The sequence below is a fragment of the Amphibalanus amphitrite genome, unplaced genomic scaffold, assembly GCF_019059575.1.
Source record: "Amphibalanus amphitrite isolate SeventyFive unplaced genomic scaffold, NRLGWU_Aamphi_draft 000710F_arrow, whole genome shotgun sequence".
Lineage (NCBI taxonomy): Eukaryota > Metazoa > Arthropoda > Thecostraca > Balanomorpha > Balanidae > Amphibalanus > Amphibalanus amphitrite.
Window position 1 is genome coordinate 269,385 of NW_024882204.1, and position 26,726 is coordinate 296,110.

General features: G+C 49.0%; 2 protein-coding genes across 12 annotated transcripts; one reads left to right on the top strand and one right to left on the bottom strand.

Moving 5' to 3' along the window:
* On the top strand, window positions 1-26,615 carry LOC122365003 (synaptotagmin 1-like). Of its 11 annotated transcripts, XM_043335870.1 has the most exons (12): window positions 2-96; window positions 4,620-4,841; window positions 10,016-10,161; window positions 10,445-10,546; window positions 13,951-14,145; window positions 14,805-14,807; window positions 17,039-17,212; window positions 18,286-18,288; window positions 22,048-22,156; window positions 22,513-22,649; window positions 24,305-24,504; window positions 25,759-26,615. In XM_043335870.1, the coding sequence occupies exons 2-11, from the start codon at window positions 4,628-4,630 to the stop codon at window positions 24,497-24,499; spliced, it is 1,278 nt and encodes a 425-aa protein (XP_043191805.1). In that variant the 5' UTR covers window positions 2-96; window positions 4,620-4,627; the 3' UTR covers window positions 24,500-24,504; window positions 25,759-26,615. The 11 variants fall into 11 exon arrangements, with proteins under 11 accessions (XP_043191800.1, XP_043191803.1, XP_043191805.1 ...); XM_043335865.1 differs by lacking the exons at window positions 18,286-18,288; window positions 22,513-22,649 and adding an exon at window positions 23,705-23,838 and having other exon boundaries at window positions 1-96; window positions 22,039-22,156; XM_043335863.1 differs by lacking the exon at window positions 18,286-18,288 and having other exon boundaries at window positions 22,039-22,156.
* LOC122365002 lies at window positions 6,000-8,553 on the bottom strand. Its single transcript, XM_043335862.1, has one exon. It carries the CDS (start codon window positions 8,190-8,192, stop codon window positions 6,204-6,206), a length of 1,989 nt encoding a protein of 662 aa, XP_043191797.1. The 5' UTR covers window positions 8,193-8,553; the 3' UTR covers window positions 6,000-6,203.
* Window positions 26,616-26,726: the final 111 nt, after the last annotated feature.

Sequence of the window (26,726 nt, forward strand, 5' to 3'; positions counted from 1 at the left end):
CCATCTTGGCTTGGGGGCGCCGCACCGGTCGGGTATGTGTCGCCGCTAGACCCTTCCATCCGGCGGCAGCCTTTTCAACCGGAGTCCACCGAAAAGGTGAGTGGTTCGGACGTCGGTACCGTGCATCATCACAGGGCTGTGGGCCGCGACAGGACGGCCTGCGGCCGCCGACAGCGACCCCAGAGACTGGCCCCGCGCTGACCACAACTGACCCCGGCTGGCCAGTGGATCAGGGCAGAGGCCGGTGGCCAGGGCTCGAGCCGTGTTTTGGTCACCCTCCCCACAGCATTTAATAAGTGGCTACCTAAGTTTAAAATAGATACTAATTAGCGAAAGTAGTTCCACTTTGAAGGGATCCTCTTAGCCCTTTTAAAGGTATGCTTAGCACCGAAAGAATGCTTTTGGCTAGGTTAGCACTGCGGGGAAAATGAAAGCTAAACAAAAATATTAGTCTCATGTGACGTACATTATTTTATTTCATTAATCAGGTACACGCTGCTGTAACATTTTCCATACGGGCATTCGAGTGCTTATTGTGTTTGCTTTGCTTAGCTAAAAAAGAACATCGATTCGCTGCCAGTGCCCTATCAGGTGTTCCATTGACCACTGCCCGCAGATCAAACTTGATCTGTATGTATCAAAGTTGTCTGATGCCCGACCGATGAACCCTGTAGATCAACCCTGATTTCAGTTTGCATTTTTACAACGATTTGTGAAGGAACAACCGTCTATTTTGAATCAAGGAACATTCAAGATAAAACGCTAAACACTTATCCGACCGGCGAGAGACTCCCAACTCACATAATGAAAAGAGCTTTATCTTTCGAAAGATGTTTCAGTCATGTGTGCAACATTTTTGATCCATATGGATGGCATAGTGATTCCAGATTGTATGCAATAGGTAAGGACCATTTTTCAATTAATTTTACAAAACATGCTAAAACGCCACTTTGCTGCAGTTAGTTAGCATTAGCTATATTTAGGTAATGATTTGAATGTTAAGGTAAAAAAGCTCCCGCGACCCGCAATAATTGAGAAGAATCTGACAGCGCATGTTTTAAAATTGACCGAGAACTAAAAAATCATCGATTTGTTACGTGGGACGACCAACAACAACTGACTCTCTGCTTGAATAAGCTTATGTCGTGTGGGATCGATGAGCCTTCTAAAATTAGCTTTATCATGAGTCAGAGCGGTCATCCATGAACATCCAAACGGAATATCCATTAGCGAAGATATTCCAAATTATTGCGCAGCATTTGTCAAGTACTCGTATGTACGCCTGGTCCAACCATCTGTACGATGATTCGGTCCTAGAGTAGTAGCTCCCTGAGAAGATACCTATTCTTATTGCTATATTAATGACATTCTGAGCGATGTGTTCAGTGGTCGTCAAAGGATGCATGGCATAGAAACACATTTCGCCGTTTTATTTAGCCCGGTGAACAGAAAAAAAAAATATTTAAAGGTATTCTTGTGCTCAGTCACATTTTTGTTGTTGCTGATACGTCTAAATTATTTGAAAAGATAACCAACACTTGCTAGAGCAATTTATTTCAGCTTTGGCCAACCCAAAATAGACAAGTAACAAATGCAGCCTGAAACTACAAATACTTTTGATTAGTATTGCTCCTCGTGTGCCTAATACAGAAGTGGGTGGGTACAGAGGGACAAATGAGCTGTTTTCCAAATCTGTCCGGTCGTATGTCGTTCTCCGACCTCAATGACGGCGCCGGTGGGTCGTTATCACGGGATAACGGGGTCCGGCCGCCGGTACGCCGTATCTGCCCGTGCCGCGACGCCCACGCGGCCGACGAGGGGGGCACACAGGGGGGGGGGCAGCTCCGATGACGGCGACGACGAGGCTGCGTCAGAGGCGCAGGTGCAGTCGCCGTGTCGAGTAGTGTGTGAGTGTCGTGTACGGCACGTCAGAGGAGGCTGAATCCCGCGTGTAGAACGCCGTCTGCAAGCTCAATGGTAACGTTAGCCATCTTACAATTTAGGTATTATGCACTCAGGGCTTTGAACTTATAGAATGATACGTTTCTTTTTCGACTTTCGTGTACCCTTTTAAATTGTCAATTGTTTTTGACAAACATTTGACTTTTTGTGTAACATTTATCATTCACTTTAAATCATATTTTATCAAAATCAGAAGGTATAAGAATATAGAAATCGTCTGGGATTCAAGAAAATGTTGGCTTCTATAGGATAACCAAGTACGTTGTGGACTATTCTTTATTTTATATGCATCATTTTATCATTCTATCACGTGCATTATTATACGAGACGAAATGGTGAATGTAGTGTATATCGCCGTCTTGGTCCCAGTAAAGTAAGAAACTAAAGTTCTAAGGAATTGATCCATTACATGCATATTTAGATACATGGGCACCAAATTGTTGAAATATTGCCATAACGTTTTACCCATGCTTCCATTAAAAAAGAAGATAATAGTGAGGGAGCCGGAAAAAATGCATATCTCTAAAAATATCGTGAAAAGTAGCTATAGGTAATGGTAGGTACCTTACACAAACAAATTTCATTTTGAGCATGGATCCTAAATCGATAACCTTTTACCTTTCTGAAATCGACTCACGTCCCATACCCTGCATCGACGCTGAATGACCATTCCAAGCGAGTCCATAAGTAAATCTAACCTAACTAAGTGGGACTTTAAAGTCATCTTATTTACTTTTATTCAGGTTGATAAATTAATGGTATACTTTTCAGAGTCTCAAGAGTAAAGCTGTATTTTTTATTTAGATAAAAAATACAGGCTTTATTTATTTATTTATTTATTATTTATTTGACATCGTAGGCTCATTCCACAAAAATGGCTATTCCTGAACCAGGGTCGCAATATAAAATGATGGGTGTCGTGGGAAAAACATACGCACGCACGCACACAGACAGACATTCGTTCGCAGTCACTCTCTCACAAACGTGTCGTCATGAAGTATTGCTAACGGTCGGCCGCCTGTTGTCGCAACAAGTGCCGGCGCAACTCTGCCTTGAACGCGCGCAGGTTCAGGTCACACATCGCCGGTGGTAGGCTATTAAAAGCTGTCACGGCGGTAAAGAGGAATCGTCTCCTCCCGGACTCCGATTTGATTCTGGGCACATGTAGCATATAATAGTAGGCTTTACTCTTGAGACTCTGAAAAGTATGCCATTAATTAAATCTAACCTGCAGGCTGCAACCAATATTTGTGACCCTAAAACACACCTCAATAAAAGTAGCCGATAATCTACGAAACTTGTTGTTTGTCCTCACTTCTCGTCAAGCTGATTAAACAGCACCTTGATGAAGCGGGACACCAATCAAATTTGTTATACTTAATCATAAATGAGTTCAAAGTGTTTATAGCGTTTGCAGGGGTGTAATTTTCCTAAAATGATTGTGGGTGCCCAGCTGTAATAGGGGAGCCAGGCCGCTTTGGGGTGCAGTGAATATTCTTTATGTGGGAGCCTCAATTAACACCGAATTTGATAACATTGCTAGCTGAAGGGCGTTTCAAGTGGCGTGTCTGACTAAGCAAATACATGGTCAAAAGTGTAAAGTGACTGGAAGGGCGTAAAAAATGTAGAGGGGCGCCATCAAGTAGGAGGGGCACCAGATGGGTACGAGGGCGTCGTGCAACCATGAAAAGAGCGCCATTCTCCTAGAAGGGCGCCATGTGATTAAAAACGCTATGTGGTCCGGGGGCGCCGAGAGGTCAGAAGGGCGCCGTACAGTCAGTAATGCTAAGTTGGTGGGGACGTAGGGGCGCCAGACGGTTACGAGGGCGCCGTGAGACCATGAAAATGGCGCCATTCTCCTAGAAGGACGTCGAGCGATTAAAAACGTGGCATGGTCTATAGGGACGCTGAGAGGCCAGAAGGGAGCCGAACGGTCGAGGGATGCACGGTAGGCAGAGACCTAAGGGCGCGAGATTGTCAGGAGGGCGCCGTTAGACCATGAGAATGGCGCGGTGCTGTCAAAAGGGCGCCACTCTCCCAGAAGGGTACCGAGTGATTAGAAACTCCATATTATCCAGGAACGCGAGACGGTCAGGAGGACACCGTTAGAGCATGCGAAGGGCGCCGTGCTCTCGAGAGGACGCTGGTTAAAGACTTGTGGGTGCATTTTTATCATTGTGGGGGCATAATTCAGGATTGTGGGTGCATCTGCCCCCACAAAGAGATATAAAATTGCACCCCCGAGCGTTTGGCCCACTGGTTTGTCCAATTATGTGGTGCTTGGCCTAACAGCAGGCTCTTGATTGAAGCATAAAATAACGTTTTGTATTCATTCCAATTGTAATCCTCACCGCTTTAATACTGGAAGAAGGTTAGTAGATGCATCCCACTGCGTTTGAACTAAATTACTTGGCGAGACGTGAGGGTGGGGGGGGGGGGAGGGGAGTAGAACAGTGCGTGTATCTCTCATTGTTCTGTGTGCTCTTTCAGTGACCGTTGACCTACCAGTGACCTTATCGTCTGTATAAATAACACACGTTCCTATTACCCGCTGCTGACGCGAGCGGCGCCGGTTGAGTCGACAACTCGGCGGCGGCCGGGTGTCCCTCTGTATCGGTCACCATCAGCTGACCGTTCCCCGTTGTTCCTCCGCGCAGGGCCGACCATGAGGGTGCGGGTGCGCCGCGGCACCGCCGAGGAGGCCGACACGGAGCCGGTGTCCAGCGGTAACGCCACCATGGTCGAGGCGACGTCGGCGCCGGCGGCGACCGACGCGCCCGACGAACAGTCGGAGATCATCCAGAAACTGGACGCCGGCACGCGCAAAATGGCCCAGTCGATGGGCATACCGTTCCCGGCCCTGATCGCCATCCTCATTGGTGAGTGCCTGTCTGTGACAGCCTAACATCTACAATCGATGGCGTAGCCGGTGATGTTGCACAAACCAAATTGAGTTAACGTGTCGAGCTTGCACATTACGCAGCCTATTGATCACACAGCATGCTATTGCAAAAGACGATCGCCTTCGCGGCGATTCCGTCTACGAGCGAAGGGTCGCCGCGGGCGAAGCGATATCTGGCAGCGCGGCCGCTGTCGGCTGCTCGGGCTGCCACGCAGGCCGGCTCACCGATCGATATGTGCGGCGGCGGCGGTCGGCGGCCGGCCGGCCGTGTCGGCATGCCGCGCTCCGGCCGTACTGCGGCCGTGCTCCCGCCGTGCTGCGGGTGTCGCAGGTCCCGTGCGCTGCCGCCGCCCGCACCGGCCGTTTATGACCATCCACTGGGACTCAATCAAACCGTTATCACTCGGTCAACTAGGGCGCGACCGAAATTACACTGCCCTGGTGGATCGATCTGCTAAACAAACGTTTCCGAAAAGTGATAAAGCATGTGTCAAGGTCTTCAAATTACCGCTGAAACAGATGCTACCCGGACCACTGAATAATCCGGGTCTCAATTTGTCTTAGCGGTTGTTCGCCTGACGGCAGGCTTGTCAGTAGACGGCCAAACCTGTACGCGGCGCCGCGCTGTCAGCCGAATACTGGCAGTTAGACTGTCCCGCAGGACACGCGTGCCCGGCGGCGCAGTATCGAGTTAATGTCGCGTGGGCGGAAAACCGTGCCTGTCTCGGGCTTTGGAGGCTGGAGTTCCGTTCTGAGTTAACTTTATTTTTATCATGTGATATTTTTTGTGCAACTATACTTAGGCTAAATTCTGGTGCCTTTTTGAATGACACATGAAATGCCATACACATTATGTGTTCCGCTGCATAATGCGTCCTTGCACTTCAGTGAAGTCACTCGGAACGGTCCGACTGGAAAACATGACTGAAAATATGTCTGAAAACAATGTCTGAAAACATGGATGCCTGGAAATAGGCGTATCTTTTAACTATGTTATAGAGGTATGCAATGTTGGCATTATATTGTGTAAGCATCGAGTCTGCCTTACCTGAAACATATGTACATAGGTACTCGTAATAAACGTTAATGCATGATGATTAGGTACGTGCAAGATAACCGATAGGTCCCAGTTATTTTCACTAAATGAACGTCTTAGTGATTGCAGTTCCACAATCACTTGTATTTCCAAGTCGTCGATTGTATTTATGCATGTAGTTTTTACTACAAGAGCACCTATTTTACCAAATGTATTACCATATGACTGCCATACGTAGTTACTTATCGTATATCGCCTCTGTTTTTACATTGTATACCTACAAACAGCGATTATGCGAAAAACTCACCAGAGAGAAGGAAGTCCCCACCCAGTGCCTTGCTCTTCCTTTTTACTGGAGTCTTCCTCTTCGCCAGTTTTCATATTCTCACTGTCTTCTGCCTTTTCCTCTTCCTTCGTATCATCTTTCTTCGTGTCTTCTTTCGCCTCGCCATCTTGACCGTCACCATCTTCATCACCTGACTTCCGTTCATCACCTGACAAGTCACCTTCCTGAGAGCTTGAAACGCTGGATTTACCATCTTCCAGCTCGGCGTTTTTCTTCTTCTTCAAACGCTCCCTTACATAAATCCCTAGAGCGGCAAACAGTAAAATTAGACCGACTAGTATGATGAGACCCACGACTGAATTTCCGCTAGCTCCTGCAGAGACCATCCTAGCAGCCGACGTTTCTGGCCCGGAATTAGAATCGTGTTTTTTCTTCTCCACTTTGAGAGCTTTGCGCGGCATCGGGACGAACTCTACGGCCAGCTTTAATTTGATGAGGTGCATGGACATTTCGGGGCTGTTGTATCGATATCCGTAGCTGCTCTGCGCTGAAATGTCTAAATGGTTTGTCTTGCTGCGAAGCCAAGGACCGTGCGGCTCGTTGTTGGCCATTGTGGAGGAGCACTCGGTGCGCAGACGGCCGCCGGAGGACAGCCCCCACATGTAGATTAGCTCACAATCTTGTTCCACCAGGTCATTGTTAATGTTTGTTCGGTAATTTTCCATCAGCTCCTTACATTCGCCCACTGTCTGAATGACGGTTATGACGGCCTGGGTGTTATTGTCGGGTCCATCGACGACCACTGTGAGAAACTGATAAAACTCAAATCGTCCACTCGGTCCGTCCAAGTTCTTTGGGGACATAGTCTCTTTGGTGAGGTCTACTATTTGGGCCTCTTTCACCTCCACCAACACTTTGGCTTTGGGCATGAGAGGGAACAATGGCCCAGTCTTTTTCTCACAGGTGGTTCCTTCGTACCCAACCGGACAAATGCATTCACACTTCTTGCCTACATATCCAAAATTCTTGCATTTAGGTGTATGCTTGCCGTTTTTGGCACATGCGTCCTCCCAGACTTTGTCGCAGCCGTAGACAAGATTCACGACATAGAGGTCATAATGCGACTGAAGCTGGTCTGCATAGAAATGATAGTTCAGCATGTACTGATTTCTTACGTCTTTGGTGACGAGTATTGGCCGGAAGTCATCGTCGCCGAATGCCGTCGAGGAGTAGTGCATTAGTGAACGGAAGTCATAGGGAATCGGCATGTCCACCACTTGCTCCTTTTTGCAGAGCGTGCTCTGTGCCCACTTCCCGCGGAGCTGCTGGATGTCCTCTTTGGTGGGTTCCAGGGCGTAGAACTCGTCGTTGACCGTGATGAACTGGTCCCGGTCGGGCCTCGAGTGGTGGTGGTGCGAGCCCAGCGCGTGGCCGAACTCGTGCGCCGATGCCGGTGTGTAGCAGCCATCCTCGATGGACATGTGCTGGGGCTCGCCGCCGTGGGGCCGAATCATCCCGATGTACGACCAGCAGCCGTCGAAGCTGCCCACACATATGGCCGGCTCTGACATGTTCTGTGCGCAGGGGCCGTCGGGAAGCTTCTCGAACCGGATGCAGGTCTGGTTGATCCACGTCTGCGTGGCGCTCATGAACATATTCTTGTCGGGCGTGGATGTGGTGTCAAAGAAGTATCGTGCGTGCTGGTTGCCTTCGGAGTCGATCCAGTGCTTGTGGGGGTGAAAAGAGGTCGCCCGGCCCCCCGGCTCCTGAGGTCTGAGCTGCTGAGGGCCGAAGGCGATGTCACCGAGCAGTGCCACCGGAGAACTGTTGACGAACTCTTTGACGACATAACCATGGTCTCGAAGCGTGTTGGCTTGCTGGTGAAATCTCCCAAACGGCTCGTGAGGGATTACTGTCATGAGAGGATTAAGATCAGGCTGTACTTGCGATGTGACGGTTGTGAATGTAGCACAGGTTAGCATAAGGTAGCTGATGATCACTGTCATTGTGCTGGCGTGTGCACTTATTACAGACCTGCTTGCATACTTGCATACCTGCTTGCATCTTGCATGCCTGATGGACAGGAGTCTTCTGTGTTCCGAATGGACAACACTGTCTACATTTTAATTAAACTACGATACCCATTCCATGGGTGATTGCAATGACCTTTCCTCAATATTGAGTTAGATGACTTTGATAGATTTAGCCTATAGCGAATACAGGCATATTTCTGTGACAGGGATCATACGACTAGAGCAATTTGAAGCGGTGCTACCAACACATCTTGCACATGCAATTGCACTGTCATAGTGAAAAGTGTATGCATGAGGAATAGGCATCGTAGATCACCATTGTATGATAAATTTTCATTATCGAGGGAGTCCAACACGACAACAATATAGGTACACGATTAATGTCCTCTAAACAGGTAATTGACCACCTTTATTCAAGGTAAATGACGAAATTAAGAAAAGGTAATACACTTGGTAACACAGTTCCTTGTCTATGTTTCAACCCAAGAAAATGGCTCGTGATTGTCATTGGTGACATACTTCATTAGCGTTTTAGCCGTTTTCATGATGATATATTTATGGACACTGAACGATAATTTGCCTCGATGGCTGCCTCAGATGCTGAAATACCTACTTCAATGAGCTTCAAGGTGTAAGTCGGCTCCTTAATTTCTGATGATGCCCTCAGCTCACATTTTGCAAACCGGGATGTTCCATGGACGGTTCACCTCCAGAATTCATTTTAATGAGTTTTCATATTGTCTCGTTTTGATAGTTATACATATAAGATAACTCATTTCATTCCATCCTATATGTAACACCAATTGATGCAAGTATAACTAGGATGTATCCAGATGGCCAGAGACCTGTTATTGAAGTGGCCCGCCCGCATGGCAGCTTGTCGTACAAATATTATTCACCCTTTCCTTGTTTGTCACTTACTTCCCAAAACAGCGGGGGGAAGCTAGCGGACGTAACTATGACCTGCTGTCTCCGATCTGACAGTGCGTCGGACAAAACACACAAACTGATAAGGTTGTCTCTAGAGCGAATAGGTGTCTATCAATAAGACTGAACACAAATGCCGATTAATTTATTTCGCTTCAGTCATGCATACATGAAGGTACAATGTACATGCTATTGTAATAGGAAGACGCATTCAATTAAAATTGCACTGTTCCGATGAGAAATATCCACAGTCTCAATTCCCATAGAGGGGGAGGGGGATGCTACTTATCAGAAACTGTAGGTACTTCGAGAACTAGTGCTGGAGTAGCTAGCGGATCGCTACATACATCAGCGACTAATTGTTTCATCTTTCAAGTAGAAACTAATGGTTATAGTAGGTAGAGCTGACCCATTGGCGATTTTTAATATTCTATCTGGATAAGAAGCACCTTTCATTTGCACACAAACTTCAACGTGAGACATTTTGATATCGTGATTATGATACAACAGCTAACTGATCCAAGCGATGCATATGAGGTCAACTTTGCCGATGGTTATCACCGCTATCGTTTAAGTGTTCCGCTAATGAGTCATTCAAATGTTGTGGTCATTACATACATACAACTGCATTCTGCAATCTGCATGCATGATTCATGCCTACTGATCGGAGTGAATATCTTACCAGCGCGTCTGCAATTTGCCGTCTTTGGCAGCAATGCATAAACTGCTTTACGCATCATCTGGCAATGAGCAATGAATCAATGCATGCGGTCTATACCACACGATATCCTACCATCAATCAGTAAACTGCACATTTCCGCAATCATACCCACGAGTGCTCGCTTGACGGCGCTTGATCTCGTTTTCAGGTATTGGCCTCCTGATATTGGGCATCTGCTTCTGCTGCATTCGGAGATGTTTCCGGAAGCGCCGCAGCAAAGATGTCAAGGGAAAGGGAGGAAAAGGCGTGGACATGAAATCCGTTCAACTCCTGGGAAGTGCCTACAAGGAAAAGGTAAAAAAGACTAAATTAAATTCATATTTTCTACGGTATCTATACTTTCCCATGAAGTGAGCCACTGAACTCGAATCATTTAATTAATCTTCATTATTTTCTGTACAAAAAGCGTTGCTTTTCACAAATATTCCTGAACAAATAGGCTCATTTTTTACACTGCAGCTCATTATGCGTATGATTTAACACCGTAAAAGCCTTAAGTCTTCAAACGTGCACAAAGGACGTAACAGTCTGTGAGTATACAAGTGCTGACAATTCTGCGTGCATGTGTACCGTGCAGGTGCAGCCGGACATGGAAGAACTAACTGAAAACGCCGAGGACATTGCCGAAGAAGGGGAGAGCAAACAGTCCGAACAGAAGCTGGGCCGACTTCAGTTCAAGGTGAGACCTACGACTATTGGTCAGATCAAAATCTTTGTGAATCAAATATGTAGAGCTAGAGAAACTGGAATTTGTCTTCAAATATGAGTATTTCAATCTATCGTATAGCCAACTCAATTTTGAAGTGGTCTCTGAGGTTGGAAATTTCGACCGTTTATTATTTGGTGGCTGCTTTCGCAAGTCGCTCTTCATATGCCAAACTGGGTGACGCAGACGGGCGGATGAAGGGATAAAGTGGGTGGGACAGTAAATTGTATTTCAATGTTTCACGAAACATTCAGAAATATACGTGTGACACGCACTTCCCACTTTCCATCGATCTGGATTTCCTTTTGAGCATGGCACAGCTCTTTGCATAAGTGGCGCCAAACGTTCAGCTTGTTACGGCATAAACTGCATAATTACGGCGTGTATCTGGGGTCGAGGTAGCGCAGCCAATGTAGAAAATCATCCACAACCCCATCACTAATCAAGATTATCGGCTGAGCAGCGTCCCGCCGTATTATGGAGATTCATGCAATTACTGTGTTCGGTAAATTCCCGTTGGTGCAGTGGCCTCACCCGGCCGGGCGGTAATCATCGTCATCCGATACAATGCAAAAACTTTCTTTCCTAGATATCAAATGACCAAAAACCCGCAACAAGCTTCGTCAGTGCAGAATTCACTGTACGACGGCATTACTCTCTAGCTTGCTGACGGCCAGAACGGGAATTAGACGCTCTGTGACAGGAATCGACTCGTCATTATCGTTTCTTAACACCTTCGGCGTTTAATTCCTGTACCTATTGATTATGTTTTGTAACTTATCTCGCAAAAAGGCATGATAAATGGACCTGAATCTTGATGGTTTGCTTATCACCCTTGGCTATTATTTTATACGGATTTAGCTGAGGTGATAAGTGTTGTTGAGCGCTTGTGCGGGACATTCTGTCTTTTGTTAGCAATTCCGACCGAAGATCTGTGATGGAAATATCAATATCAATATATCCTTTTGGTAATTTATATTTTACGAGGAAAGGTCATATGATACTAAAATTGCTTTTAGCTAAGGTAATTTCAAAGGGTGAAAATTCTACCAATCAGTCCTATTGGCACTTAGCAGAACCTGTTTCCGTTCAGGTTCGGTTGTCTGGTTTCGACGGCGCGGAAGAGCTTTCGTGAAATGTCAGCCGACCAAAGTTCTGTTTGAAGTCGGTTCAGTTCCACGTTCTCGCAGCAGTGGAGCTGTAACTGTCTCGGCACGCCTGGGAATGCTCGGCAGACTCGGCCCACTCGATTGGCCCGACTGTCCCCGAATCCAATCCAACAGTGCTACATTTTGGATATATAGGAGAGAAAGTCAGCCTGCAGAGTTCAGCGACACGGTGAGGTCCTCCCACATCCCACATTGACATCACTCAGCTGAGCCGCGGGGGTTCGTACGAACATCATGCACGGTGCACCTGCTGGATGAAATACGACCGCAGAGAGTGACATTTATAGCGACATTGTGAGGTATGTGCCGGCATACTCGCCGACGACAGCTGTTTTTAATTGCCGTTCCCGACCGATTACAAATAGTTCCGATGTAGTGATACATTGGAAATGCAAAGATTGGTACATCGTCATGACATTTGTACGTAAGTCTCGGTCCTGAAGATCAACATTTTCCTTATGCACACTGTGTCACCAATCGATTGAAACGGCTGTCTCGGCTGATGTTATACCCAGCCAGCCTTCCCAAGTGGGGCCCACATGGGCCCCAAGTGGGCACCAAACTGGGACCCATCTGGGCTGCCCACCTTGGACCCAGATGGGAATGTCATGGGCGTCCAACTGGGTCCCATCTGGGCACCCCAGACGGGGCCCATGTGGGACCCATCTGGGGCCCGTATTGAGCCCGCATATGGGCTTTCCCAGTTGGGACCCACATGGGCAGCCCAAGTGGGGCCCATATGGGACCCAGCTGGGATATATGCATATATGTGGGTCCCACACAGGCTTTCCCAGTTGGGACTCACACGGACAGATGCAAAAAGCGCACATGGAATTTAATTGGGAATTGGCACCTAGCTTATGTCGTCCACTATTTCCGCGTAAATCCCAAAAAGCAACGTAGTCACACGTGGGAGACCCGCGTACCCTTTGCCTCTCACTAGATCCCCAGAGATTCGAACTCAAGACCCATGGAACACGATGCGGGGACCCTAACCACTAAACTACGCTACCACTGCAGGTGGGCGGCCGTCGGCCGGTAGACAACGGAAGCGTGGATGTGTACCTATTGTGAAAAAGGAGAAGAGTTTGTAACGATAGTGTAGAGACCCGAACGGTCCGTCAGCGCCGTATTGCGTCTATTTATAGTCACCAGCTGCCGGTGCGGCCGCCCCACCACACAACGAACGCCGGCGACACAGTATCAGCGGAGCAGCGACCTCGCGGCTCGCAGGGACGCGGGCAGGGTTGTGCCCAGGCGGCTGTCAGATCAGGAGTCTGGCAGGGTAGCGGCACAGATCACGCAGGGTAGCGGCACAGTGGAGGCGCTGACCAAGTCCAGCACGTAAAGTTAGCACATCTAGCCCATCTGGGACCCAGTTGGACGCCCATGACATACCCAGATGTAGCCCAGCCCACATTCGCCCAGATGCCCCACTTCTAGCCCATGTGGGCCCCATTTGGGATGGCTGGCTGGGTACAAACCCCGAGTCGATTTCCACTGACTGTGTCTCGGATGGCGTTACACAAAGTCACCAATTGATTTTCTACGGGTGGCTGGCTCTGCGGCTAAAGATACACCGTGTCACCGTCACCCAGTTCCGACAGCAGTGTCGCGTTCGATCGATCGCACCGGGGCGCTCGATGGAGTCACTCCCTCGCGCACATCCCTGAGGGGCCGCTGTGGGAACATTGCTGACGTAGGCACCCGGCCGACAGCTGTGCAGTCGCTCCCCGCGAGACGCCACACACGTGCAGTCACTCACTAAAGCAAGTGACATCCGAACAGTCGACTTACAGCCACTCTCTGGGAGCTGTGGCATACTTACAGCCGCTTTCCGGAGCCACAACATACTTTAAGTCGCTCTATGTGATCCATGGCATTTTTACGTTTATGTCCTGGAAACCTGTGCCATTTAAATGTTTTTTGTCGAGCTGTTTTTTCAGTCGCCCATCGATTGATATTACAAGAAACGACGATAAAAAGCAGCTCTTTGTAGCAAATTAAGATAAACAAAACAATAATATTTGCTTTTTGAGCGAAGCTGATTATCTTTGGGTGTTTCAAGTCCCCTCTTACTCGATATATCATTTTTTAAAGAGATTTTCCTGACAATGGCTGGGGCGAACAGTTTCTTTGTGTTGTTCCAAGATTATCACATAGATCAATTATATCTATGACTAAACCTGGATAATGTGTTTGTTTCAGCTGGAATACGACTTCAACTCCAACAACCTGACGGTGACGGTAATCCAGTGTGAGGAGCTGCCGGCCCTCGACATGGGCGGCACGTCCGACCCCTACGTCAAGGTCTACCTGCTGCCAGACAAGAAAAAGAAGTTCGAGACCAAAGTCCACCGCAAAACGCTCAATCCCGTCTTTAACGAAACGTTCACGTTCAAGGTGAGAATGAGCAGCGCGCAAAGAAATTTCATCCGCTGGTAAGGCGGAAGGCTGGTAAGGCTGAATCCGCTGGTAATTATGTGATGAGATTACGTATTTGTTCTACGTCGTGATCATTTTTTTTTTGTTTCATGAGCTCACAGCGACTTTCGTGTCGTAAAGCTCATCAAAATTTAGAAAATACTAATCTCTTGTTTTGTCCTGTTTGGGCCTCTAGAATCTGCCGCCCTCTTCGTTTGTCGTTTTTTTCGAAGATCTTAGAAGAACTAGGAGCGTTTACAAATCAGTTCGTACTTAAGTGTATGCAATCGATGCTCGAGTCGGATTGCAAGTCTGGAACAAATTAAAGAAGAAACATTGATTGTATTGAATCGTTGTACATACATATATACAGAGTGGTCAAACGCTGCAGGTCTACGTTTTAAAAACTTTCTCACGTTTGCACATTGTTGGTTATTGGTCCTTTTCTATACTGGTACGTGGTTGTTTCTTCCAGCAAGCGATTCAGGTATAAATATATTCCCGTTTATTATTATTTCGTAAGCTGTTAACAGGACGGTTTTGATCGATTTTATCGGGAAATGGGTGGCCCGCTTCGCTATTCCTGTGCACTGTGCCGCTTGATAACAATGCTTTGGTTGTTCTTCAATCGTGAGCAGAACGTAAGTGTGTCGACTATTGCATCCCTCTTGGTTTTCGATACTCTGGAATGCTGTGATACAGGCCCGCGTGACAATGGCTAAGCTCGTTCTTTTTAGCCGGCTCTAGCTATATTCAGCCTTGACATGCGGCTTCCGCTATGCTGCGCCTGCGCTGCTCAATATTGCGCACACATAGACAATGCGATGAAAGGAAATAATTAGATCGCTGAAACGGTATTATTTTCAGTCATAAATCCAACTATAATATTACAGCCATTTATAACATTGGCTTGCTTATAATAGCCTAGCGCAAATTGTCTCCTTCCATCGCTGCAGCTGCTTTTATTGAACGCCAACGATGACAATCATAGTATGAAATACCTATAGGTACATAAAGCACTTGTAAAGAAACTCATCAAATGCGAACAATTATCAAGTCAAGGAAACTCTTGGAATTTGGCTATGCACGGAGCAATGCAGAAACCACCGAGGAATCCCTGCGGATCTGCCTGTAGCTCACAAGTATCGCGCTCCCGGGCTCGAGTCCCTCTGCAGTGCCCGGCTGAGAGACGGTGATGGTCTGTACCGTCCATCAGTTGAAGGCAGAAGGATGGACCGTCGGATAGTGTTCAGTTTTGTGGACACGCCAAACATTGGCTGCTACATTGTCACAACAGCCCGGAATTTCCCGGCCAGAAGATAGTGATCAGAACTGTGCAACAAGCTCTGCTTCGGCTGCGCTCTGGCCTCGGCGATCTGTCCATTCGAAAAAAAAACTATAACGAAATTCATATAAAATTATGTAAGGAAAAGAAGAATGCAGACAGTAAAAGAAAACTTATTGGTGCAGATAAACTTTCCAGGAAAACGGAGAAGTCATCGAAACAGTCAGAAGTCTTTCTATGTATAAACGCGTTTACCTATAATATTGATCTGTATTCGCACACATGAGTTTATAATAGACGGAAAATTTGGGGAAATGTTCTGCTTTCAAAGGATTCGCAATGAGCTCGATTGCGGGAATGTGCTCTGAAGCATTGCATTGGTATGCAAGAAATTAGCAGCTAATGGCAGCACGGGAGTCGATTGTAGGGAACAGTGGGGTAGAATTGTCGATCATGCCTTCATGCCAGTATCTTCTATGCATTGATATGCATTGCTTCATCGATTGATTCATGTTACAATTTCAGCATTAGAGCAATGACGCTTTAGAGTTACTCTAGAATAGGCATTTAGATTATACGCATATTTCAGTTTGATTATGGGATTTTTGCTTGTATGGTCCCATGAAGGTTCTTAGCTGACAGATATAAACTTTAGGCAGTTACAAACAACTTAGTGAAAACGTTTGACCCATTCCTACGACTTCTTACTGATTTGATCACTTACTGTAATCAGCCACATTTTCATGCTGTATGTTTTCAAACTTCTGGATGTAGGGTTTCATCATTTCGGCATTTATTGCAAGGGTGCATGTTCTATCTCTTTTTCCGGTTAGAGCATCTTTATTTCCTCGCTGTGCCTATAAATATGTATTATATGCCTGTGTGCTGTGCATTGCTGCTAAACGATATGAGACTAAAACTGATGGTTTCAGGTAAGTTGTACTGATCGGCAAGTGACTGTGATATGAGGCAAATGGCATGTCACGTGGAACAGGCACCCGTCACCGTTTCCCGCGTCACGCCCGTCCCCAGCAAACGTCACTCTTCTTCACTCTCGCTTCTGACTCACACGCGTGGCTTCACAACGGCCTAACTAGGGCAGTCCCCACACCTCGTGTGTATTTGGCGCTGTACGGATACCACTGAGTTTATTTCTGACAAAACGTTGATTTCAGTCCAGTATGACACGTTACGTCAATTTAGTCACTCCGTTGAATATTTTTCGTTCAAGTGACAAGAGACATTGACAAGTGACACGGTTCCTTCTGGTTTACTTATAACTCAATAACCTGATGCCGATGATCATATGTAGACTGTTAGTGCTATGCTGGTGCCGACACCTGCGTATGCCGGCACTAGTGGTGCTCCAGGTCAGGTTCAGAGCGCCTGCGGGCACTGCCTCCCTCCGGCAGGTCCCCTACGCCCCGGGTCAGATTCAGAGCGCCTGCACGGGCACCGCCTCCCTCCGGCAGGTCCCCTACGCCTGGGTCCGATTCAGAGCGCCTGCGGGCACTGCCTCCCTCCGGCAGGTCCCCTACGCCCCGGGTCAGATTCAGAGCGCCTGCGGGCACTGCCTCCCTCCGGCAGGTCCCCTACGCAGACGCCATGGGCAAAACACTGGTATTCGCCATCTACGACTTTGACCGCTTCTCGAAGCACGACCAGATTGGAGAGGTGAAACTGCCACTGTGCACCATCGACCTGGCGCAGACGATCGAGGAGTGGCGCGACCTGGTCAGCGTCGAGGGAGACGGCGGTCAGGTGAGATCCGACCTGACCTGACCTGGTCTGACCTGACCCGACCCGATCTGGCCCGGCCCGAACAGGTCGGGCGCAGGGTCGGCCGTGTTCACAGGGCTGCTCGATATCCAGAGCTGTACAGATCGACTGCTGTTGCAGAGGATTGTGAGACCTCTGAGTTTGGTCCACCTCTCGCCGAGACCAAGGGCCTCACCGTCCCCAACCCCACCTCACCATTTAGCGTAGTTGTGAGAGAGAACCGCCCCGTAGCTGGAGTATTCAACTGCAGCAATTTGAGGTAGCGAGAACCGAGAAGTCGTCCGTTCAGATAACCCTTAGCTAGGTGCAGCTCGTCAGTTGATGTCGTAATACCTGTCCTAGAGAGCTATGTATGTTTGTTAGTACTTACTAAGTACAAATATATGGGTAGTTTATAGGTTCCCTAATATCACACTCGAAGCGTCATCTCCGGAGCGCCTCTGTAGACAAAGAGACGCTGACAAAACCTGTCATCCCTCTGTATATACTACCTATACGCCAATGTCTGAATTAAGGCACAAGTTATGTGTTTGGTGAGATGACAGAGCTTTAGGATAGCCCAGTACCAGGAAACAATACAAACGAAATATCGGATTAGATCGGCTCTAAAGCAGCAGCCCTCAGTTAGAGCTACCTACGTTTCAGTCTAATAGCTAGCTAGACTGATATTTTTGTCCTCAAGGGCTAGATCCCTTTTCCAATTCCCAGCGATAGAATGTGAGTCCCAGGGTGAAATCTAATCCGTCTCCTAGCGCTAGAGTTCTGCTCGTTTCCCCTGAATTACGGTCAGTCCCGTAACTAGGCAGCACTAGTAGAGATCGGAATGCTGTGTGTTGTGCCGCCCCAATGCAGATCTAGTTATGTGTGTACTGTGTTTGTGTCGTGGCTTCTAACTGTTGGCCTCTCTCTTTCTCGTCTGCCTTCCGTTATGTGTGGCGCACGCCCACTCGTCTGCCCGTCTGCTGGCTCGTCTGTTCGTCTGTCCGCACTGGCACGTCCGCTCCGCTCACCACCTGACCCGACCTGACATGACCTGACCCGGCCCGACCATGTAGGCCGTAAGTCTGCTTTTAATTCGACATCATCTCTCTTCAATGTCAACCTGAAACTGCCGGATGTCTGTCTCAAAGCTCACAATAGTCTTTTTACGACGTTAGGCTACGACGAGAGCTATGAACTAGATTCTAGTTACCAACAACTTGGTACGATGCGTGCTTCTCTGATGTTTTCAGTTTAACATTCGTCTGTGTTCTCTAGGAAAAGCATACCAAAAAAACATCCGGTAGTTTCAGATAAGGAAACGCTTGACCCATTGCATCAAACTGCGTCGTATTTACGTCATGCATGTCGTTACGCTCGTTTGCCATAAACGCATTGCTCAAGTAACCTGCTCTAAACCGTTGATGTCGTTCGGAGCTGCCCGCCGACTTTAACCGGTGATATACATAACGGCTCGCGCACTCTGTTGTTGATATCTTTCCGTTGCCGGCGCGGACTGACCACCTCTGGTTTGCCCCGCCCCCACCCGGCCCGCCCTGCTCTACCCTGGCGGCACCGGTGCTCTCTTTTCTCTGCCCCTCTCTGTCTGTCACCGCTCCCGCCTCCGACCTGGTCGTCGCGTTGCCGTGAGTACGGTCGTACCCGACCCGGACGCCGTAGTGGCTATAGGCCCGTACCAGGCGCGCAGCTAGAGCCAGAGCGAGGTCCCGGTAGCCGGCGCCCCGGCGCTGGGGCGCCCCTCAGCCCTGCTCCCGTGTATTGTAGCCGCGGGCCGCCACCTGGTGCGGCCACTTAGCCTGGTTTGTCTAGGGCCAGCCTAGATTGTATCAGACAATTTAGCTTGCCGTGTACTTTTCGCAGATGGTTGAGTAAAGACAATGCCAGAGTCTTTATAAATTGAACAAATAAAAAAGGTCCTCAATGGTCTTTCCCGAGCCGATAACTTCTTCTTCATTTGCAAAGATTCGCTTTGTTTAGGCACCTTCATCCAAACATGGGCAGCCTGTTTTTGTTGATAACAGGCGAATTGAGGAGCTTAAATGGATTTGAAATTCTAATAATGAAAATAAAGTCATTTGTGTAAGCAGCAGCCCCAACTTTCTCCAAAGCTGCTAATATGAACGTGAAAGACGGTTGGCAGAGTTGAATAATGCTTTCTTACACTTCAATTTATCGAGATCGGCATTGGCTTCCGTCAGTTTTGCTGGACCACTGACGTGTTACTAGGCTGTTGAAGGACTTTAGCGATGACTGGCGTCTCTTATCAGCGTACTTTCCTAGCGATCGCTTTAGTAACAGTCGAGTAATTTTATGTGGTGTTTGTGTCTAGGAACATAACGTTAGTACATGTCCGTTTTGTGCTGTGTTCTAGACGTCTTTTCTTGTAGTCATCTGTAGCAGCGATTATATCGTTATAATGTTCTTTGCCGTTGGCGTGACACTCACAGACACCCCACACACATACACACACGACCCATCATCACCCTCTCAGTACCCACAATGCACCACTGAGCAGCTGGATCAGAAGCAACTAAAGCACCTCTCGAGATGACAGCTCGCAATCGTAAAGAGCCCTTTACGATTGCGAGCTTTCACCAATGCGATAGATCGCAGCTAAAAGTCAATCCAACTCCAGTTTGGCAATGCAGCCCTCAATTCTAGTGTGGGCACTGTCAGTCGACATTCTGCTGTGTCGATGTGTCAGGGGCCGTCCCCGTAGTCTCTGGATGACACGGGGGCCGGCCCCCCGTCCCCCTCTCTGTAACGGTGGGAGGGTCCCGGCCGGAGGCGTGATGACGTCATCGGTCGATGACGGCGCCGGCCGGCGCTGGTGAGTGGGGCACGAGCCAACTGGGACCAGCGCGGCGCGGCGGCGCAGGGTCACTGGACAGAGGAGGCAGAAAGCATCGGACGAGGGGGAAGGCGACAGCTGTCAGTGGACAGAGGGGGCACGAGCCAACTGGGACCGGCGCGGCGGCAGGGATCACTGGACAGAGGAGGACGGACGGGGCAGCGGTTACTGGACGAGGGGCAGGGTCACTGGGCAGAGGCGGCAGGGTCATTGTATGTACAGGGGGCGCGAGCCAACTGGGACCAGCGCGCCGACAGGGTCACTGGACGAGCACGGGTCAGCGGTCACTGGACGAGAGGCAGGCGACAAATGGTCATTGGATAAGAGGGGAAAGTGGTCACGGGGCGAGGAGCAGGCGGCAGCATTACTGAAGGAATAAAAAGCGGTCACTGTATATACGACTGGATAGCGGTCACTGGACAACTGGTCAGCGGCCACTAGATGATTGAGCACTGAGCAGTGAGCAGAGGTCACCGGACCGCTCAGGAGCGATCAATGGTCGGATGCGAACGACCGGTTAGCCAAGCAGTAGGCCTAATTACATACGACCCAGCTGGGTCAACACATCGATCAAACATTCATAGGACAAGGGGCATATAGTGGAGGGGACAAAGCTGGTTATCGGTGTGCTGCAAATTCGATTGCACGTTTTATTTTCAATATTCGCTATTGAGCATATCATTTTTTTTGGCAAAATATGCACCAGCCTAGCAGAGGAAATTTCTGCAGATCGGCTAGACCAAAACCCCATGCGAACAAACAAACCGGTCGATGTTTCTCTGACCCACTACCTCGACTGTGCGGGACACCAGGTTAGCTGGCCACAATGCCGAATGGCACCGGGTTGCACCTTTATCGGTCGATGGCGTAGATACTGTGATCTGTGGCGTACTTGCTGTGGCGTAGCTTCTGGCACTAGGCCGGCCCCGTGACGGATCGACCGGCAGATTCCTGGCGTCATGTGCTCCGGGAGATTCCTGGTATTTATGTGCTCCGGATGTTCATTTACCGGCCGTATTGCCAGAACTGTTTGCTTGAGATACCATGGCCGGTAATAAGTTGTCAAAGGGTCGATTAATCATTCAGAGTGCAGTCTAAAAAATGGAATTCATCGGGCCTCACATTAGTTTCCATATCCTATGTCGAGCTTGTTACTTATAACGTTCCGCCTACGGCCATTGCAAGAGGGAAAAAACGCGATATATTTTCGACGACCTACATATTTTGTCCACAAAAAGTGTGCGGGTGCTAAATGTTTCTGAGGTTTCTGAATCTGAGGTTACAACATTTTCCAGCCACGGTGAACCGCCCAGTCGTGATTTCTACCCCACCTCCCGGCGCCCCTGTCGCCATTCATTCAGTGGACTCGGCCGGCACGTTATCGACCTGACAACCGAGACATCGACTGGGTCGCTTCTCCCCGCGGCCGGCTCACTCCATTATTGAGCGGGCGGACCTCTTCCGCCGCCGCCTCGAAAGGCCACTGCGGCGAATAGATGAGGCTCTTCTTCTCTATCCAGTCCCGCAGACGGCGATAGGAGGTCATGGTGTCGAGTAGACGCTGGTTTTCATGATTGCAATTTCGTGTCTTTGGGGTGAAGCTGCCCTCAGAATTAGCAGCTAAGATCCAGTAGCTCGACACATAAACCATCAGACAAACGATAGCAAAAACGGGATATTTCCACAATGAAGTGCAAATGTTCCGTACCCGACAGTGCATAGCACACATTCACATTGCACATAGCACAGTTACATGCATACCTACCACTACATTCCTAGCACCGCAGCAGTCTCTAGAAGTGGACTACTCAATACTCATGCGTGTGCGTGTAGGTGAGCGTGCGTGCGTGTGGGTGTGTTTGCGTGCGTGTTTGCGAGTGTGCGCGTGTGTTTGTATCCACCAAAGCGCTGGAGGTTAATGATGGGACTGACACCGTCCAACTTATGACACCGACAGGAAAACAAGCTGGGTGACATTTGCTTCTCGCTGCGGTACGTCCCGACGGCTGGCAAACTGACGGTCGTCATCCTCGAGGCCAAGAACCTGAAGAAGATGGACGTCGGTGGACTATCGGGTACGTTTATTTCTGCAGCTGCGAAACAAATAAAGCTATATGGTTTACCGGAATAGGAGAAGGTGTCGTCGCTGCAAATTTTGTAAAGAGCTTTTCAATAGCAAAATGTTTGGTGTTGGTCGTGACAGGCAGCCTTTCGACACATAACTGATAACACACAAAACAAAATAAGCAATCGCGTGAGACACGCTTTTAACACGACCTTCTGGTATCGTGCATGTCTTGTTTAAAAACAAAATGATGTGTGAAACGTTGCATTCTTGTAAGAGACTTTCGTATCGGAATAGGCTAATTTGAGTATGATTAGTTACGGCAAATATCTACATATGTACCGGACGCCAATACTTTATTTTCAGATCCATATGTAAAACTAGAGCTGCATTTAGGCAATCGTAAACCAAGGAAAAAGAAGACGGCGGTGAAACAAAAAACACTCAACCCCTATTTCAATGAAAGGTTTACTTTCGAAACCATCACCAAGCAGCAAATTGAGGTATCCATTTGGGTTTAAATCGTCTGGTCAGATTTCCACAGGGTGCACGGGAATCGCATGAGGTTGCAGAGGCGCGATTATTCTTCGAAACTGAAGGATGATCAATGGTGCACGGCAATCAAGAATTGTGCTGTGCTTTGGTGAAATGGTGGCGGTGGCAATGGCGAAACAATTCGGAAGAAATGCTACACGGGGTTTCCAATGTCATCGCATGTGCGTTTATATCGCTACACAGCAACAACACACAAACCCAACTATACCTATAAGCAAATGTAAATTCCGTGGCAATCGTCCTCTCTAAATCGTTGTGTGAATGTCGAAGAAGGGAGTGAAACGTAGCATTTTCGTGTATAAACTACATAAACTGGTCCTGCACTATGCAACGATAGAGCATTAGCGCAATCCAGCAGCGCTATAGGGCCGCCATACCGTTATACCGAGTCAAGGTGCCATGCGGGACAGTATCATTTCAGGCGCTAACGCCTAGTGACATCTAGCGGCAGGATTGTAAGTAGTTGAACCAAAGCGTCAGGCGTTCAGTGACGCCTCCAAAACACAGAGAACGACGATTCTGACGCCGTTTTCGAAGCTTAAGGTTTCTGGACAACGAATTTCAAACATTTTCGTGTCATTGATCGGGCATTGACGAATGTACCGAGTCGGCCTATCCCGACATTGGAGCTGGAGTGAGGTCGTCGAAACCAATCGCAAGACGCAACGTGCTCAGTAAATTTATGGAGACACTGAGTCACTAACCCATGCATAAACCTACTGGTAATCCTAAGATATAATAAGCTCACTCGTTATAAAAAAAAATCAAGTGACAATTCAAGTGTTGCTGTGACCTGTGTTCAGTGCTGTGATGGGATTCCGTTCACATTATATATTTTTGGGTGTTTTATTTGCAATGTTCAAGGGCCGTTTCATTTAACGTTTTCAAGTGTGTGGGTGATACATGTATTCAGGCATTGTATATACGTGAGCATGAAGTTGGGGCCACTTCGGGATTTTATTTGGTAGCTACCGAGTTTTCAATGGTCTGTGTGGGGTTTCAGATCCTTACGTGAAAATAGCCCTGATGCAAAACGGCAAGCGGCTGAAGAAGAAGAAGACCAGCATCAAGAAGTGCACTCTGAACCCCTATTATAACGAGTCGTTCACATTTGAGGTTCCGTTTGAGCAGATCCAGGTAAGGTTCAACTTTCATCAGTGGAGTAATTGCGTAATCCCGCGACGTTTAACTGCTGCAGAACACATCCAATGGCTGTAAACGAATTATCAAAGACGCTTGATCCATTAATGCTTGCGATAAACTAAACTAATTCCAAGCGGGCAACGTCTGTTTTGAATTGGCAGATGAGGCATGCTTAATTTTAAGGTCACTTTGTGTGGGCCTTCAGTTATACATGCTGGCGACCATTGACTTTACAAAATATAATGCGTGTCAACGCTGCTGACGCGACGTTCTGGTGCACCACCCGCCGCGTCACGGCGTGACTGTACCGTACGTCTGTGCTTTGGTTGCCCGCTTATCTGTGCTCTTGCGGTCGCTGTTTGTTCGACATTGACGCCACCCCGCCCCCCCCCCCGTGGTTGCTGTAGTCGCCTGTTTGTTCCGTTCGCTACTGACACGCCACCCCGCGCGCTCCGAGCAGAAGGTGCAGCTGGTGGTGACTGTGGTGGACTACGACCGGATCGGCACCTCGGAGCCCATCGGAAAGTGCGTGCTGGGCTGTACCGCCTCCGGCACCGAGCTGCGCCACTGGTCCGACATGCTGGCCTCGCCGCGCCGGCCCATCGCCCAGTGGCACACACTCAAAGACCCAGAGGACGGTGACAAGAAGGACTAAAGCAGGTCAGACGTTGATTGATTGATTGATTGATTGATTCATATTTTATTTATAAAAAAAAAACATTTTTACAGTCGTACATTCACACGGATTGGTGCAGAAGCGACAAGCGCTTATCTCTTGGCACCTCTCCCAGTTCCCTACAAGGTAGGGGGCACGACCACGGCTAACTGCCAACTGATTGCGCCGAATGCCGACATCAGGGACCGAGTCACACGCACCAACACTATCCGGCGGCAGCGGCCGCCCAGCACACGCACAACAACTACTCGGTATACGGCGGAGACACGCACACACCGGGCGGGGGTTATTGGTAGCCAAAGCAGAGAGACGGGGCCCCGTAGGGTATCGGTGTCGGACTGTATGCAGTTTTAGGCACAACTTATCACTCGGCAGTTAGGAAGGCGTGTTGTGTGCGGAGGAAGAGGGTGTCCCGTGTCAGGAATGAGTGTCCTGTGTCCAGTGTGTTAGTCCAGTCCGGAGGACCAGTGTGGTATGTGTCAGATGCCCTATTTTCCGTTGTCGATACTGGGCAAGGGAAAAGTCAACGGGGAAGGGAAGCCCCCAGCGGGTTATACGAGACGAGTATAATAGTAAAGTCATAACAGAGTTAAAGCCATGTTGGACATTGGACGTATGCTGTGCCATTCTTTACACAATCAGATCGCTTAGAAGTTAGGAAGGCGTACTGATTCCAGAGGAATTGGGCGTCCCTATCAAAAGGAGCAAGTGTCCTCTGTCGAGAGGCTCTCCGTGTCACCGGTATCGCTGCTGGCGGTGTCTTGTGTCAAAAGACCGTGAGTGTGTTGTGTATTGGCGCACCGCACTCCACCAGTCCACAGCACACACTGACCCTCCGTCCGCCCGGCCGGCGCCCCCAGGCGCCGCAGGCGATCCCGGTCAGCCCATCACAGTCGGTCACAGGTACGGGCCGGTACACCTCCCCCAAATTGTTGTGACACTGCACTGGTACAACAGTTTAAGTTTAAGAAAAAGAAAATGTTTCTGCGCCACATACACATGGACACAAACGTACCAACGTAACAAAACTACAGCGAGTGCCGCAACGTGGGCACAGTGCCTTAATCATAGGACTTCAACCTATGATAACCTTCAACCATAGGACAGCCCATCACAGTCGGTCACAGGTACGGGCCGGTACAGTGAGGAGCCTTTGGCATCCCGTCTTTCCCGGAGTTACCTGTATCATAGTGCCCACTGTCCAGTATTTAACACCCCACCGTGTCCTCTGTCCACAGACCACAGGAGCTGGGCTCGGGGATCAGCGCAGCAAGCTGGCCGATCCGAGGAAAGCACACGCTGTGAGGCCGACTGGCGGGCCGGGCCGGGCCGCAGCAGACACTGGTCCGGCCCGGCCGGCGCCGGTGCGCGCCGCACGGCCCGCCCGGTGTGTGCGTGTCTCCGCCGTATACCGAGTAGTTGTTGTGCGTGTGCTGGGCGGCCGCTGCCGCCGGATAGTGTTGGTGCGTGTGACTCGGTCCCTGATGTCGGCATTCGGCGCAATCAGTTGGCAGTTAGCCGTGCCAAAGCGCGTGCTGGGGTGTACCGGCCGGGCGCGGCGACGGCCGACGGCCGCTCTCCGTCGGCGTCTCTCTCTCTCTCCCTCTCTCCGGCCGTCTGTCGCTCTGTCTGTCTGTCGTCTCCCTCCCTCTGTCCTTGTCTGGTCTGCGTCTGCGCCGCTCCGCTCGCGTCGTCAGTGTGGGTGGGGGCGGCCGCTGTTCCCCATATCAGCGCGCTGGCCGGCCGGCCGACAGGGTCGCGCCGCCGCCGCCGCACCACCACCACGTAATCACCGCAGTCAGTCGCTGAGTGGAGCCGCTAGTGTGGTTTTTATTGTGTGCCAGCGTTTGGAAAGCATTCTTGTTCATGTTACTGTTCAGTGGTAAGATCCCCGTGAATGGTCTCTGCGTGGTTCGCTTGCGAACACGCTCGTTTCGTTATTTGTGATGCATATATCATAGCAGTTACCCTTCTGTACATACAACTTAGCGCATATGTATACACATGAATATATATACAAGTTTTTGTCAGATGAGCTATTAATCACTAGGTAGGTACACTGTAAGTAATGTGCAAATACAGTGACCAGTGAACACAAATGGTTTCATCGGAATTCCAGCTGAACCAATAGACAAAACTCGCATGAGGACGAAGTCAAAGATCACGTCTTGTCTCGTAAGTCACCAGTCTCACAACAACAAAACAC